The sequence below is a fragment of the Lissotriton vulgaris genome, chromosome 5 (assembly GCF_964263255.1).
Source record: "Lissotriton vulgaris chromosome 5, aLisVul1.2, whole genome shotgun sequence".
NCBI lineage: Eukaryota > Metazoa > Chordata > Amphibia > Caudata > Salamandridae > Lissotriton > Lissotriton vulgaris.
In genome coordinates, this window is record NC_141693.1 from 428,632,968 (window position 1) to 428,648,924 (window position 15,957).

Here is a 15,957-nt window from a genome sequence, read left to right on the forward strand (position 1 = left end):
CTGACTAATTTTCCAAAAATGTCAGGCATCTACCAAAAGTGGGTTTGTTTTTTAATGTTTTTGCATTCAATAGTTTCACATAGATTAGACAAACGGCCACCACGTTAATAATAAAAATGTGTTTGATATATGCTATTGCCACATCTGGAACATAGTTGTCTGTGTATGTTGTGAGATCATACTTTGTATTTTTCTAAAGCTTGTTAATATGGTAAGTGTATCCCATCTGTAGTTTAATTCTAGTGGGTCAGTTCTTGCTCTATTTTTGTCACAAATCCTAGTTAGAATATAGAGGCTTTGAGTTGGTTTACACCACAGAGATAATTGGATCTCTGTATAGTTAAGCAGTTGACGAGTTCCTGCCAGCTTCTCTCAGGCACAGACAATACAAATGAAGCAGAAAAGATGCATGGCTATTACAGTGGCATATAAAATACCAGATTGAGGTTTAATGGCTTGCCAGAGCAGTTACTGTGTGTTATGCCTGTGAATTCAACCTCCTGGAAGTATTTGGTAAGGAACAGCAACAGTCGTCTACTGGCCTATGTTTGAATTGGTGTTGTGGTCTTTGGAGCCATTGAAATTGCAAAAAACGTTATTTCGCATTTTAGGTATTGACCTGGGATGTTGGTAAAATAGCTCCTCAAAAGCTGCCAAACTTGAAGGGCACTGTCGTCCTACAGTCCGGAGCACTAAGGCCCGAAGACAACCCCAGTCTCAATGTACAGTTCAAGATTCAGCAGCTGGCTATCTCAGGTAAGGACAATACCTCAGAATGTGGTTGGAACCAAGCTCTCGCACATGTGCATGGACTGCTAGGATCTTACAGCTTGTTAGTGTTCATATTGTGCATTTAATTTCACCTCTTCTGAACATTTTCTGTATTGGGTAAAGCGGTCTGAGTGTATATTTCTCTGGCCTGTAAAATAGCACCGTCTGATTTGTGTGCATTTTGAAGATACTCACCAGTAATAGAAATGTAAAAATTATTTTAAAAATAGTATAAATGCCGTTGGTTAATCGTCTAACCATTAATTTAAAACAATCTGCTTGCTTCTGTTTATCATGTGTCTTAACTAAAACAAAAACTAACCATAATGTGTAAAACTTAATGCGCACTCTTTGCAAATAGTGAGTCCGTTCTCACAATAAAACAGTTGATATTGTTTTAAATGTGTGCACCAGCCGAGCAAGGGGTAAAGAATATTTTCTATTGGTCGAGGAAATACTTCCTGGGTGATCAGTGCTCGAGCTGGCAGCATTTGGAAATTGATAGATGCACCAAGTCCAGCATTCCTCTCAGACACGTGCTGCCAGCTGTTAGACACAGTTGGCACCCTGTTGATTTTTTGTGGCAGCAGGTTCCTTTGACTATTGAATCTGATGAATGATTTTCTTTGCGCATTTTTACTGACTGGATGGTGATTGCCACCGTTTTCTCTCCTGCTTGCAGGGCTGAAGGTCAATCGACTGGACATGTATGGAGAGAAATACAAACCCTTCAAAGGAGTGAAGTATCTGACCAAAGCAGGGAAGTTTCAGGTCCGGACGTGAGCTCCATAGCAACCTAAGGACAATAGCATTTTTAAATTACTTTTGAATATAGCAATCAGATGCTGCAACTGACATTTGGGAAGAAGAAGGGAGCTGCTGCACACAATCTCTTCGGATTGACTGGGATCTTGTCCTCCAGATAAGGGAACCTTTTCTATTGGGCACTTGTAGTATTAATGATAGGAGAACAGTTTGTGGTGTTAAATGTTGATGAAGGATTTGCAGAGCACATGGTACTGTTATTGTTTTGAGAGAAAATGTGTGCTACTGTTACTGCTGCAGTGAAGGTGACCTTATCCACATTGTATAGTCATGATGGTGAGGGCAAGTGCAGGACTAGTTAATTCTGTGTACGTCCAGGGACCACACTTGAACATTTGTCCGATGTATGTTTTTACAGTTTCTGTTTAGTGATAGGACGCACATGTTCTGCTGCCTGCCTGCTATGAAAACACTTTGCACACTAGGAGATATTAAATGTTAGTGATGTGTCGCCTTTATCCAGTTGCCTTAGTTCTCACTTGCCATTGGCAAATAAATCAAAAAGTAGCCTATAAGTAGAAGTGCCGTTAACAAATTTCTGAACACCTCTTTTTCTATATTTTTGGGTGGAAGGTATTTATCGGTTATGTTGCCTTACTGTCCGTTAAATGATGTCACTTTTCCTGGGTGAAATATCTCTCCTGCACAACCATTGTGATCCATGCAAAAGTTAATATGTAAACTTTATTGTACTTTAGAGAAACTGTAAGGGAAAACTAATCTGTATGTGTCTTTGCAAATGAGGCTTTGTATATGTTTATATAAAATATGAACTATGCTGTGTGTACTGAAAAAGGGTCCACATTTTTGGCGTTGTCTAGTTCAGTAAATTATTGAAACTTTTCTCCTCTATTTCCTCTGTCTCCCAAAGGGATTATTGTTGATCATGATGGAATGTGTGCTTTTTAAAAATTCACTTTAAAGTTTTGTATTGCCTAGGACGTGTGTGGTTACAACAGAGCTTCTTAGTGTTATTGAATGTCTCTGCTATCTATGGTGTAAATCTTTACTGAGTTTGACTTCAGGGGTATTTTCATTTTCTAACAGGTTGGATGGATGTTCGTATCAGAGGTAAGTGTTTTTGAAACCCAAATCATGTTCCCACCTTCCGTTCCATGGAGGTGCTTTCATTCACTCCATTGTGCTTCAGATCTACTGATATCTCACCAAGGTGTTGTTTCCTGGTACGAAGATAGTTCTTGTCTTCTGCCTCATGTGAGTGATTTTAGAATCACTTATGAAATCCAGCCAAAGCTCCAGAGCTAGTGAAGTCTTATTACTTCTTGCCAGTGATCAGCTCCCAGACAGCAGTGGCCTGATTTTCTGTCATAATGCGCCTGCAAAAAATGTTCCCAACCTATGGTCTCCTAAAACCAGCCATATCATGGGTCACTTGACCTGCAGTGCCAGTAACTACGGGTTCCCCCTCCAACCAGAAATAAGCATGCCCCTAGTAGGTCAGGCATTCTCCACTCTGGGCGAACAACAAAAGTTGGACTCCTCTTTGGGCCTGGAAGGTTTGATAATCCGACCCCTACATACTGCGTCCAGCAACTCTCATTACTTGTTACTACATGCTCAGTATAACCTGCACCGTCATCACATGTTAATGCACCAACTTGCACACCTTAGCCGCTCTCACCATCCACACTTGGCCAACACGCAAACTTGCATCAGTCTGTTGCTCTTCTTCTCTGCACACTCCACATTGTGCGGATCACTTCACACTGGAGCCCAACAAGCAGCTGACTTAGACACAATCAGTGTGAATGATGTCTGGTATTTTTATCACAAGAATGTCTATTCCAATTGTTCACTCACCTACTTAGCCTTGATCCCAGAAAGCTACAAAATTCAGCCCTTGGATCGAACCTCCAGAAAGAAAGGTAATATTTTGGTCATTCACTGATGTTCATCGCCTTCAATGCTCCAGCAGCAGCATTTGTTTTGATCGCCTACAAGTGTATCTCCTGTCAGTAGCTCAAATCATCACTTTACATCTAATCTACTCCTGGATTTATAAGCTTCATCTTGCCTTCTGAAATGGCCGATTTAACATAATAGTATCAACCAGCTATTTAAACATCTTCCCTTCTGGTTTCAGCCTCTCAGTCAACTCACCCAACTTGACCATATACAAAGGTTTCCCTTTATTTCTGAAGACTACTGGCTTAAAATCGCTTGCCATGCTGTTGATACAACCATGGCAATATCCTGGATTTCATCTACTTATCCATTACTAACCTCACCTGCTGTGCCCCACCACACAAGGAATGGACAGACTCTGTTGCCCTCGACCTGATCCACTCCACACCCACCCATTGAGCACAGCTGACAACAACTAAACAGTTTTGCTCAGTCACGGAATTCATTCATTCATTAGAAACTTTATTCGGTTATTGTCGTTAAAAAAACAACCATAAAAGTACAATCACATAACAAAAAAAAAAAATAATCATGGCACAGTAGAAATAAACTTATTAAATTTCATACATGAATTGATTTTCGGGATCTAAAAACACTTTTAAAAAATACAGAAACAGATGCAACAGTTAATGTTATCTAATTTCTGAATAGCTAAAAAAGGAGGGCGACCCTGATTAACTTCCATGATCTTCAGTATGGGCACAATCCATCTTTCCCTTGGATTTGTGTAAAACTTGCAAAATAACAAGATATGAATATCTGACTGTTCTGACAAATCATCACATGGGCATTTGATAAGTTGCCTTGACCAATGATTCATGTCGGGGAAACTAAAAACTCTATAAAATGTTTAACCTAAAACGCGTTAATAGAAACCTTTTAAATTCATTCATGTGTAACAGTATGTATGGTTGCATATTACTAGATGTCATTATTAGTTGATGGGCAACCACTGTCTTTTTCGCTATTTCAGCATTAGTTCTACGTTCTCTCAGGTGCATCATACAAAGATTTTTAAACTCCTTTCTGGAGACATGACACATTAGAGAGGGATCATCTTAGTAGTAATGATGTCCTATATTTGTTAAAAACATCTTTATGTAGGATAACCATCCCATCTTGCAGGCATTATCAAGGCTCATCACATCCCTTAAGATGGAATGATTAAAAACACACTCCTCAGTGGTCCAAACCCTATGCCACAGAAGAACCGGTTGTACCTTTATAGTATCTTCTATATGTGGTTAGCCAAGTTCAGCGTGACAAATATATGTGGAGACACTTTCCGGGATAGCTAAAAGGTATCTCATAAAGGCATTTTCCACCACCTGGAGAGATTTCACGTTTACATATCCCCACATACCTAAACTGTAGATAGCGGTTGTTACACATGTGGCTCTATAAACGGTTAAAAGTTCCCCGATCGGTTTCTTGCCCATTATCTTACTAAATATTTTTAGAGCCATTATAGATTTACAGAACATCAGCCTTCTTGCCTTTATTGCACTTTTCCATAGGCCAGATTGATCGAACAATATAAAGAAGTATGGAAAGGTTGGGGTAAAATCCAATGGTTTCGAATTAATGTATATTGTTTTTTTCTTATCTGCCCCGGAGCCGCAATTCATGCAGAATGTTTTTGTACAATTAATTCTAAGATCCATACTAGACATAAAATGGGTGAAAGATGTAGCCATCCTTTGCATAGCGAGAGGGGTCTGGGCCATCAAGACAGCATCGTCCGCTTATAATAGAGCAGAGACAGATCTTTTTGCTATTATAGGCATGTCCTGCACTCCCGCAGCAAAGTACTTCCAAGGTCATTGATGTAAATTGTAAAGAGGAAGGGCGCAAGGACACATCCCTGCCGCACTCCTCTTGCAATACTAAAGGACCTACTGCACTCTCCATTTTTGCCAGAACGGACTGATGCTGTAGCTCCCGAATAGAGCTCCCTTAGAAAGGAAATAATGTTCTTCTCTACCCCCAAATTCTCCAAGATCAACCAGAGCTTACTGTGGGTAACGCAATCGAAAGCAGACGTGAAGTCAACAAAAGTTAAAAAGATACAGTCACGGAATTAATATCTGCGCATTTCATGAGAACTGAACTCGCTTGAAAAATGTTTAGACTTCGACACAGACTCCCTGTTCTCCAATTTCAACCATTAGATACTTATGCTTTTCATAGCCCCACTGTTCGAAAATCAAGTCCTTTACACCATGGTGCACTCCATCAGACCACGAGAGAAGACTAGTATTCAATATGAATGCAACAAGACCGTATGGTTTTGAAGAATTTCTATTGATCTTGCAAGAAGCTTAACGTTGAGGCCTATTTAAACTTACAAACCACAGTCCTGAGCGATACCTCCATATGAAGCATAGTACTTGTCAAGGACATCAGTGACTGCACATCCTACCCAAGCTGCACCTCTTGAACAATTCACATTAGTGAGCAGTTCCGTCAATAATCAATCAATCAGGATGTATAAAGCGTGGCTAATCGCCCGATATTGGGTATACAGGCGCTTGCAGGTCCTGGTGGCTTATTCGAACAGCCAGGTCTTGAGGGCCATTCAGAATTCCGGAAGTGAGGTGATGGTCCGGAGGTGCATGGGGAGGCTGTTCCAAGTCTTTGCTGTGATGTAGGAGGAGTGTCCTCCACTTCTGCTTCGATAGATGCGGGGAGTATGTGCAAGAGAAAGGGAGGTGGAGCGTAGTCTTCTCGTTGTTTGGGGCAAGTGCAGGTAGTGGTTAATGAAGTTGGGTCCTTGGTTGTGTAGAGCCTTGTGTGCATGGGCCAGCAGCTTGAATTGGCATCTCTTCTGTATAGGGCCAGTGGAGTGGCCTGAAGTGGGATGTGATGTGGGCCAGTCACGGAATGCCAAGGAGCAGTCTGGCTGCAGCGTTCTGTATGATCTGAAGTCTCTGTAGGAAATGTGCCACGAGTCCTACGTAGAGGGCGTTGCCGTAGTCCAGTCAACAAGTGATGAGGGCTTAGGTCATGGTGCATCTCGTGTGTAGGGGTAGCCACTTGAAGATCTTGTGTAGCATGCGCAGAGTGAGGAAGCAGGCGGAGGAGATGGCGTTGATCTGTGATTTCATGGTGAGCTTGTCAATGATGATTTTAAGGCTTCTGGCGTGGGTGGAGGGAGTTTGTGCGTGTCCTAGGTCTGATGGCCACCAGGAGTCGTTCCATGTTTTGCTGCTGTCGCCAAAGATCAATACTTCCTTCTTGTCTGTGTTCCGCTGCAGGCAGTTGTTCTTCATCTAGTTGGTGTCATTTGTCATGCATCTGTGGAAAGTGGTGGTGGTGGTGGCGGCGGCGAGTTGAGTGTCGTTGGCGTAGGAAATTATATTGAGACCATGGGATCTGATGATGTTGGCCAGAAGCGTCATATATGCGTTGAAGAGCGTGGGGCTGATGGATGAGCCCTGTGGAACTCCGCAGTTGGTCTCCTTGTGTTCACAGGTTAAAAGTGGGAGGTGGATCCTCTAGATTCTTCTGGTGAGAAGGGAGGTGATCCATCTAAGCGTGTCCCCTTGGATGTGGTGGAGTCTTTTGATCAGCGTGTGGTGAGATATGGTGTTGAAGGCTTCCGAGAGGTCAAGGAAGATCAAAGCTGCAGTTTCTCCACAGCCGAGGAGGGATCAGATGCCGTTGGTGGCTACGATCAGGGTGGTTTAAGTGTTTTGATTGCTGCCGAAGCTGGATTGGGAGGAGTAGAGTAGCTGGTTCTGCTCCAGGTGTGTCATGAGTTGATTGTTGATCTTTTTCAGTACCTTCACTGGGAATGGGAGCAGGGAGATCGGCCTGTAGTTTTTTTTTAGTTCTCTGGGGTCGACAGAGGGATTTTTGAGTAGCGGAATAATCCAAACTGGCAGAATCCAGAGCCAATACTCCATGAATCCCCATGTAGTGCACCCACATGGTCTCTCTTCAACTGCCCTCTGGCAACCATTCAAGACTCTGCAGTACACTAAAGGCAATTTCCTTTGAGCATGACCTCATTACTGTGTCATTGTTAAGTCTATAACTGGTGAATGTCTCCGACCAATACTCAACATGGCCAACACCGCCTATATTTGAAGGGTCTTTACAGACATCGACTAGTCGGAGCCTTTCTGAACCAAGCCATCCTGGCTGCGGATTTTTTTTTTTTTTTATTGGCATTTCAAACTTAAGGCACAACATTGTGCGTCAAAACGCACCATACATAACTGTGACAATTACACTGCATTACAGCACTCCTCCTCCAACAGTACATTTTTACTTACAGTAGGCATATATTCTGTATAGTCAGCATGTCTTAGATTCACCCACAACACATTTTATACAATTTACACTGGTGCATCCTGCTCCTTAAGATAGGAAATTATGTATACCCAATAGTCCCTGGGTCTCGATCCGCTCGGCAGTTCTTCTTCATACGTTGTCAATGTGTCTCTGCAATAAGCAAGATCTTGTATCCAGTGCCGTAATTGTGGGACATTTTTACTTCCCCATGTAATCGATACTCTGTGCTTAGCCATCAAAAGGGCTATCACACAGAACTTTCGTTTTAATGCCCTCACCCCTTGTACCAACCCCAACAAGCATGTTTTGATATTGCATTCTAATGAAACATCCACCATGCTCCCCAATGCGTCTACCACCTGTATCCAATAATCTGCTACTTTCGGACAGTACCATGCAAGATGTATAAAGTCTGCAGGTTCAACACTGCACCTTTTGACATTTGGAGTCTTCCAGCAATCCAAACTTATGCTAACGTGCCGGGGTATGGTATGTCTGGTGTAAATATTTAATGTGTATCATTCGCAAGTTTCTATTTGGTGTTAATTATCCAGTTATAGTACCCGCAGGGGCCCATTCCACCTCAGTCAGGGGAATATCCAGACAATCGTTCCATTTGCTTATCGCCTTGTGGGTTGTGTCCCCTATTTCCGATTGAAGTTCTACATACAATTTGGATACTAAATGTGTAGCCGTGGGTGAAGTGAGTATTAGTTGGAGTGTGGTGGATACCGGAGGCTCGTCAGGATATGTGGATTATAGGGCTTTCACTGCTCTTTGTAGCTGGTAATACGTAAATTTAAAGAGCATCGTTTGGTTCTGTACATATGTTAGGTCCTCTAACATTATGAACCTCCCATCTTGAAACAGGTCACCCAAGGTGACTATCCCCACTTGTTTCAGTAACTCCATACCTACTGCCTCCTGTGTCACTGAAATGTTCGAGTGATGATGAAGTGGCATGTTTGGGGCATATAGGGGTAATTTGTTCGTTTTCTGGCCTATAATTCGCCAAGTTTGGTTTGTGGCGTCTATAGTATTAATGTCCAATTTGTGTAGTGGGGATGGCTGCGGAAAATTTTGCTGCCAATCATCCAACTTTTCTTCCTGGGGAAAATAATTGAAAAAGCCATCGGTGCCCAGATTCTTTCAAAACAAAACCGTCTTTCTTGACTGTGTCTGATTTCATGCCACAGTTCAGCAGTGGTTTTCATCCCAACTGAACAACAGATTCCAGCTCAGCTATTGTATTTTTATTCTTTGGTGTTTAGACACAGCGCTAACATTCTTATTCTTCTGAGTCCTGAACATCACAAAGGCAGAAGGCTGAAAGAACATAACAGCTACATAATATTGGTTTAGTGGTAGCACAAGCATGCATAGGTTTATCACACTAGTTTTTGAAAGAAAGAACATAAATACAAGTTAACAATAGTTTTAGTGCTGGACTGTAAGAGTACACAAATGTAGCTGTGAACAATGAAAAATAGATTTAACCTTTGGCCAAATTACCATTTACAATAGGTATATTCAAGGGTTTTGTGGAAGGCTTAATCTATTAATAGCATACTGAACTTTAAAAGACCGCTAATCGAGTCAAGCAAGAGTTGTGGTGAAATGCTGAGATATGTTTGGGAGGAAACCGGTTGTTGGTTGTAAAACTGAGTTGATAGGGTGAGAACAGTTTTAGTGAGATACATCTACATACCACCTGCCCACTGGTGCTAACGCTGTCTCACGCCTGCAGGAAGAAATGCAGAGGGGAACAGACAACCCAGGAGATATTTAAATTGTAATTGCTGATTGAATTCACTGTTGCATTGATAGCCCAGAAGTGCCTTTATTTTAGGGCGATCTGTACCTGTTTTCTCTCCACTGCTAGAAAGCCATTTCACAAGGTTATTTAAAGTGAAGTCTGTAGGGTTTTAGTTACATTGGTTAGAAAGCGGAGTGGCCCCTGTTTTTACAGCTCTCTGTAATTGTTGCCTGCTGCTGCTCTTTGCATACCGGTTAAAAGACCTTCCTGTTTTGGGGTCAATCAGATTCTCACTGGCCCAAACTCATCCCCAGGCCTGCACCCTGACACTCCCCTCTGTCCTGGTCCTGTGAAGTGCCTGTACCATCTTGTTGTGTCCATCCCATAGGGCCGGATTGGCCAATTTGGTGCGCTGGCATTTTCACGGTGGGCAGTAGGCTGTGCTGTTATTAGAGCAGGATTGGCATCCATGACCCATACATAGTCCCAGCTTCCTGAAGTTTGGGTTTGAAAGTTTTTTGTCAGGCTGCTTTCCATTTTGCCCCTGCTTCACTCCTCCCCCTAATCCGAGTTAATTTAATCCGGCCCCCAGAGTATCTGCCTTGGGCATCAAGTTGCAGGCTGGATGGTAAAAGGGTGACTTTCTTTGAAAACTTACCTGCCTTGGCCAGTAAGTGGCTTGGACTAATGCCAAAATACTGCCCTCCTTTCAAAACATCCCATTTTCTACCCTTCTTTACCTCACATCTTTTAAAAATGTCTACCATCCTTTCATAGGATATACAGTTATCACATGCCCTCCTCTTTTACCCTAGTAGCACCACATCCTTTTCTGTGAGTGGCACTGTTACTACTTTTAATTGCATCCCATAGACCCTTTGCCAATGTATCTGCGAATGGTGCTCCCTTCACTCCTGGATGTAACAATATAGACCCACTGTTTGGGGGTGGTGGTTGGTGTCTCTGAGTGAGCTATGTGTTCTCAAATTCATGGTGGGCCCCATAGACCGTCCACCGAGGTGAATGTGCAGTAATTTTCCCTTGCCTTTACTGTGGTATCTGTGGAAATCCTTGGGCCATGCCTACTCTTCCCTCAATTACATTCCTTCTGCAGATTTCTCAAAGCTCACCCACACTCGTGGGTTGTGTCTAGGACTGCTTCTAGGTGGAGTTGATAGACACTTTACTGACTTATTTGTGGAGTGCAATCTCTACAGTGGCTAAGTGGGTCACCATAAACACTCTGCAGAGGGGTCTATGAATTTCGGTGGTTGCACCTGCCCCGCTGTTGGTTGAATAGGACCCTGTAGAGCCTTTATTGATGTCTCTGTGGATAGTACCGCCACCACGTTTGGCTTGTACATCATAGTACCTCTACTGAAATGTCTCTGATTCTCCTTCATTTACAGCTTCACCTACTCTATGTAAATGCCCTAGACCCTCTATTAATGTATTTGTGGTAAACCTATGTGCTGCTTCGCCACTGTCTTGGTGGCACAACCTAGAGACTCTACTGTAGTGTCGTGAATTTGGGTTACTCCTTCAACAACAGTGGATTGGACCCTGAACACCCTTTACTGAGGTTCTATGGTAATCGCTGTGTCCTCCAAGCGCTCAGTCTTAGTGCACCCAATATAAACTAATTCTTTGGTATCCATGGTATTCCTTGAGTGTTGGTTCCACTGCTCCTCGATGCAACCCTCAGGGGTGAATGTTATTTGTATACGCTGGATCCTTGTTTAGCATCCTTCACTTGTGCCTTGAAACATTTGCTTGTCTTGTTTGTCTGCAATCTTAGGTTTTGTAAATCTGCATGTCCAACTACACTTGGAGTCCTCAAAACCTGTAACTATGTGCGCTCAATAAATGCAATAATAATAATAATAATAATAATAATAATTGCATGCCTGTGGATTGCTACCCTGTCCGTCCTGGTTGTCCTCTGAGGAGCAGTTGCTAAGGTTACATGCGTTCCCATGAGGCACAGGGTCAGACTGATTTGCATATGACCATGTCTGAACTGGGGTGGCAGAGTGGGCTAAAGAACGGTTATGGATTAAACCCAGATCTCTTGACTGGGTGTGAGTGTTTGATTGGTTCAGATGTTCTATCACCACCCCATTTTGTACCGCCAAGGTTACATGCGTGCCAATTACTCTGCTCTTGGATAGACTCTTTACATCATTTATAGTTGCTGACTTTATCCAGTGGATGTCCATATGTTGTTAGCCTGTTACTTCGTGGTGGACCCTATAGACAATCCACTGTGGCTGCCTATATCCACAGCACACCTGGGTGTCACTCCTAGGTAAACCCTATGGGGCAGTTATCCTGAGTGCCTGTAATTAGTGCTTGCCATGAGCTGCTGCTTTTTATGCCTGAATTCACCATATAGAATATTTATTCTGACTGCCTGCAACCAGTGCACTTGTGTGGGTTGTTCCTCTGTCCATCCTGTGTTTTTCTGGCTTGCATACCTGTGGGTTCCCCCTCATCACTCCTGAATGGACTCTGTTAATTTACCATTACTAAATGTATACAGTACATGGCTAAGGGCCCGCTCACCTGTTGGTCTAGGGAAAATACGGGCAGCCTCCACCATGACATTTTCTATCCAGTGCATGTGGTGGGCAGCTCCTCTTGCATGGGTTCCATACAGACATGATCAATCAAGCACAACAATCGCACACATAGGTGCAGCAACATACAAGATAATCGCAACTCTGTCATTCATGCTGAACACCAAAACACTTCCTGTGTGGGTCAAACTGGAGTTCAGTCCTCTTCTGTCAAGCATTCCCCACAGAGTAGCATGCTACCGAGCCATGAATGTGCTTTGGTTAATAGTCAGCGGTATGAAGCAGTATATACTTGGAATTACAACAGAGTACTATACAATGAAGATACAACACTCACAGATGAAGCCTGGCCTGCCTGATGTTTCCATGCTGTCTGACAAGAATGCATTTTAGGGTTTTGATTTAAGGTAGATGTTTTTTCTCAGCCTTAGCTATGACCTGAATTTTATCATGGAGGTTAAAGTTTATTAAGTATGTATCACAACAATGTGGCTGCTGCATAAATGCTAGGAGAAGAAAGTCATACTTTATGGAATCATGTTTTTGATGCTTTTGTCACTTCAAATTTTGTTTACAGTCCAGCTTGTATTTTTAGTGACTCAGGAGAATCCACTTTAAAATTCAGATGTGCATCATCTGCATATCGGTGGAATAAGATGGCAAACTCGTTCAATAGTTTACTAAGAAGTACCAAGTACAAGTTTTAAAAGATGGATGACTTTGGGAGCCTTTGGGGACATCAAAGGCACTTTTAATGAATAACAGGAGTTTCTAGTTTTTTTTCCCGTTGAGTGCTTTAAAATAAGTAAAAGCTGTCTCTCCTTGGCAAAATGCCATCCATGCCTATCCTGTTCCACAGAACGTCTAGGAGTGTTCAGCTGTATAAAATGCAGTTGTGAGGTCTAATAGGACAAGTAGGCAGGGATTGCGCTGACCAGAGTTCCTTAATACGTCATCAGTTATCATTAAGTTTGCTGATTTGTGCTATGCCCTAGCATCTGCCCCAAATGTTATGTGCCTAGCAGGTTATTTTTATGAATGTAATCACTTAATTATATGCCACACATTTTTCATTGAATTTAAATGTAGGGCAGTAGGTTTCAGTGCTGTTTGGATGTAGAGTCTAACTTTTTTTTAATAGCGGTTTAATGTGACCTGTTTTGTGTAGTCATGGCTATGCCTTTTAGCAGTGAAACATTCGTTTATTTTAAAGTCTTTTTATTACTCTTTTTATGTTTTAAAATATGCAAACAAAGCTTAAAATACACCAAGGAGACGCCTATCCACAGGTTGACCAGACATAGAATAGTATGGTTATGGTAAAGAAACATGGTATCCATGATTTGGAATGGACGTCTGGGTTGGAAAGTGTTAATAAAATCATCATACAGTAAACCAACAGACATTGCAATGTTTAAGTATCCTTGCTGAGTCAACAGCAGGACCAAAATATTTTATAAATCTGACCCTTACTTACAAAGGGGTGGGCACTTAATCCAAAGCAGAGGTAGAGGGTGACTCATCTGTTTTGGTTAGATGCAACATCATTTCCTGGTCACCATATATCCTCGGGCCTCGTCTTGGATTTTGTAATGCTAGCTATATTTCCGCCTGTTCATTACAGAATGCAACATCTTTTATAGCCTGCAGTAGTGGGCTATACTGGCCATTAAAGGCCCGCTTCAGCGTCCGCCTGGTAGGAGATCCCCGAAGGAGCTCCCCGTGCTTGGTATCCCTTAACGGGTATATCCCTGTTAGCAGCAGCCATCGACCCCAGGAACAGGAGTGTTGTTTTGGACACCGTGGCCAGCGTCAACAGAGAAGTCCCAGCAGGATCGGGGTGCTGTGTAAGCCTAAGACGGAGACGGAGTAACAGCAGAGGAAGCCTGAGACGGAGACGGAGCAACAGCAGAGGAACCCAAGGGACAGCGCTAGGCGGAGTGAGGCTCGGGTCGGCGGTAATCGACACCCGATATCCTCCACAGCCACCACCGGGGACAGAACAGAACGCACACCGAACCGGACCCCCCTCCACCCCCGAACAGAAGGCAGACGCCGAGATCGGGAGCCAGGGGGTCGCATCTCAGCGGACACCTCGGGACCGAAGAGGCAACAACAGCGGAGCACCAGCCCGGCTGCAGCGGAGGACGCTGGTCGCGGCGCCGGATCTTCGAGATCAGCGAGGGCAAGTCGACGGCGGAGCCCACCCCTCCCCCAACACCCGTTGCACCTACCGCCAAAGCAGTGGAGCCGGAGCGGGGCAGCGGGCGCCGAGACCGGGGCGGGAGGAGCACCGGACCCTTTCTCACTACCTTCTCACTACCTCTGGTCCCGACGGCAGCGGAGACAGCACTGGGTCATGACCGCGCGCCCCCCCCACCCCCCTCTCCCCACACACCGCGGCAGAGAGGTGCGAGCGGTCTGGAGAGCCGGGTGGGACGCCGGACGCCGGTTGCTAGCTCACACGGTGGGGGTCTCAAGCCGAGAGAGCTAAACACAGCTCAAATTCAAAAAGAGCGAACGAGGAGCTGTAGGGGCGACAGAACACCGAAGCCTGCCCCCATTGCCACCGACATCGGAGGATGGATGGCAAACGAATGGGATACATTCATGGATTATTGTAGTGCTTTTGTAGAACTCCACTGGCAATATTTACTTACTGAAGCACAAGATCTCAGGTATTTATTTCTCCCACCCACCGGCTCTCTTCATTTGAAAAATCTATTCCTTCTGAAAAAATCTAACTCCTTTGTACAAAATGGCTGGGGCCATAAAACTGTAACAATAAATCCCCCCATACCTCTGTCATCCACATGGCCCTTCAGCTCAGCTCAACTCCCCCACATACAGATAAGATTCCTCCCAGCTAGCCTTGTGCTCTGTCTGCTCAAACAGAAAGTGGAATCTCTGCCCCTGTGCTCAGAGCAATAGCAGCAAACAGAGGACTACTCTCTCTTTCAGTCTGCATAGCAACAAACAAAGGACTACTGACTTGTTCTGAGTTATTTGGCAGCCATTTTAGTCTAGTTTCTAGTTTTATTGGATTATAGTATTTTACTGACTTGTTCTGAACTATTTGGCAGCCATTTTAGTCTAGTTTCTAGTTTTATTGGATTATAGTATCTTAGACTAGTAGAACAGATTGCCGGCCTATACCTGTATTATTATACTCCTACTTATAGTTTTATCATTTGTTTAGGTCAAGATCACTACCTCATATATGATAGAATGTCTACCTACTATTATATTACTGAAATGTCTACCTACTATTATATCACTGCAATACTGCTCTCCTAGCCTTTCTGAATTTTTCTACTACATAAACTGCTACCTCATACATGAAAGATTGTATGCCATCATTGCATTAGTACACTTTAGCCTTACTTTAAACATTTGTATTGCACAAATTGCTACCTTAAATATGACAGAGTGCCTACATACCATTGTAGTACTATACCTATATCGGTATTTAGAACACCGGTATGCATAGATTATTACCTTGTATATTAGGACTCTTCACTAGTGCCACTTTTACTTGTATTTTGAACATTTGTAAATGCTCAGATTGCTACCTCTCACTTTTTGGACTGACAACCATTGTCACCTTCGATGTTTGAGCTTTGTCACATGTAAATTGTTATATCTGGATCCTTCCTCTATACACTATCATTATTATCAACTATAGTGCATTAGTGCACTCTCCCAGTATACCCTTCCCTTATATATTATATATTATCAGTATTATGCCTATTTGTACACCCTGTACCCAACAATTTACCGTATGTACTTGCCCTACTGCTC

The 15,957-nt window shown here is 43.2% G+C and overlaps 1 protein-coding gene across 6 annotated transcripts in view; it reads left to right on the forward strand.

The window, feature by feature from the left end:
* The window catches only part of AP3M1 (adaptor related protein complex 3 subunit mu 1), a 149,077-nt gene extending 146,629 nt beyond the window's left edge, over positions 1-2,448 (forward strand). For all 6 annotated transcript variants that reach the window (XM_086921824.1, XM_086921828.1, XM_086921825.1 and 3 more), the window contains exons 8-9: positions 612-756; positions 1,454-2,448. In XM_086921824.1, coding sequence (XP_086777950.1) covers positions 612-756; positions 1,454-1,554 — 246 coding nt within the window. In that variant the 3' untranslated portion in view covers positions 1,555-2,448. The remainder of the gene's footprint in view (positions 1-611; positions 757-1,453) is intronic.
* Positions 2,449-15,957: the final 13,509 nt, after the last annotated feature.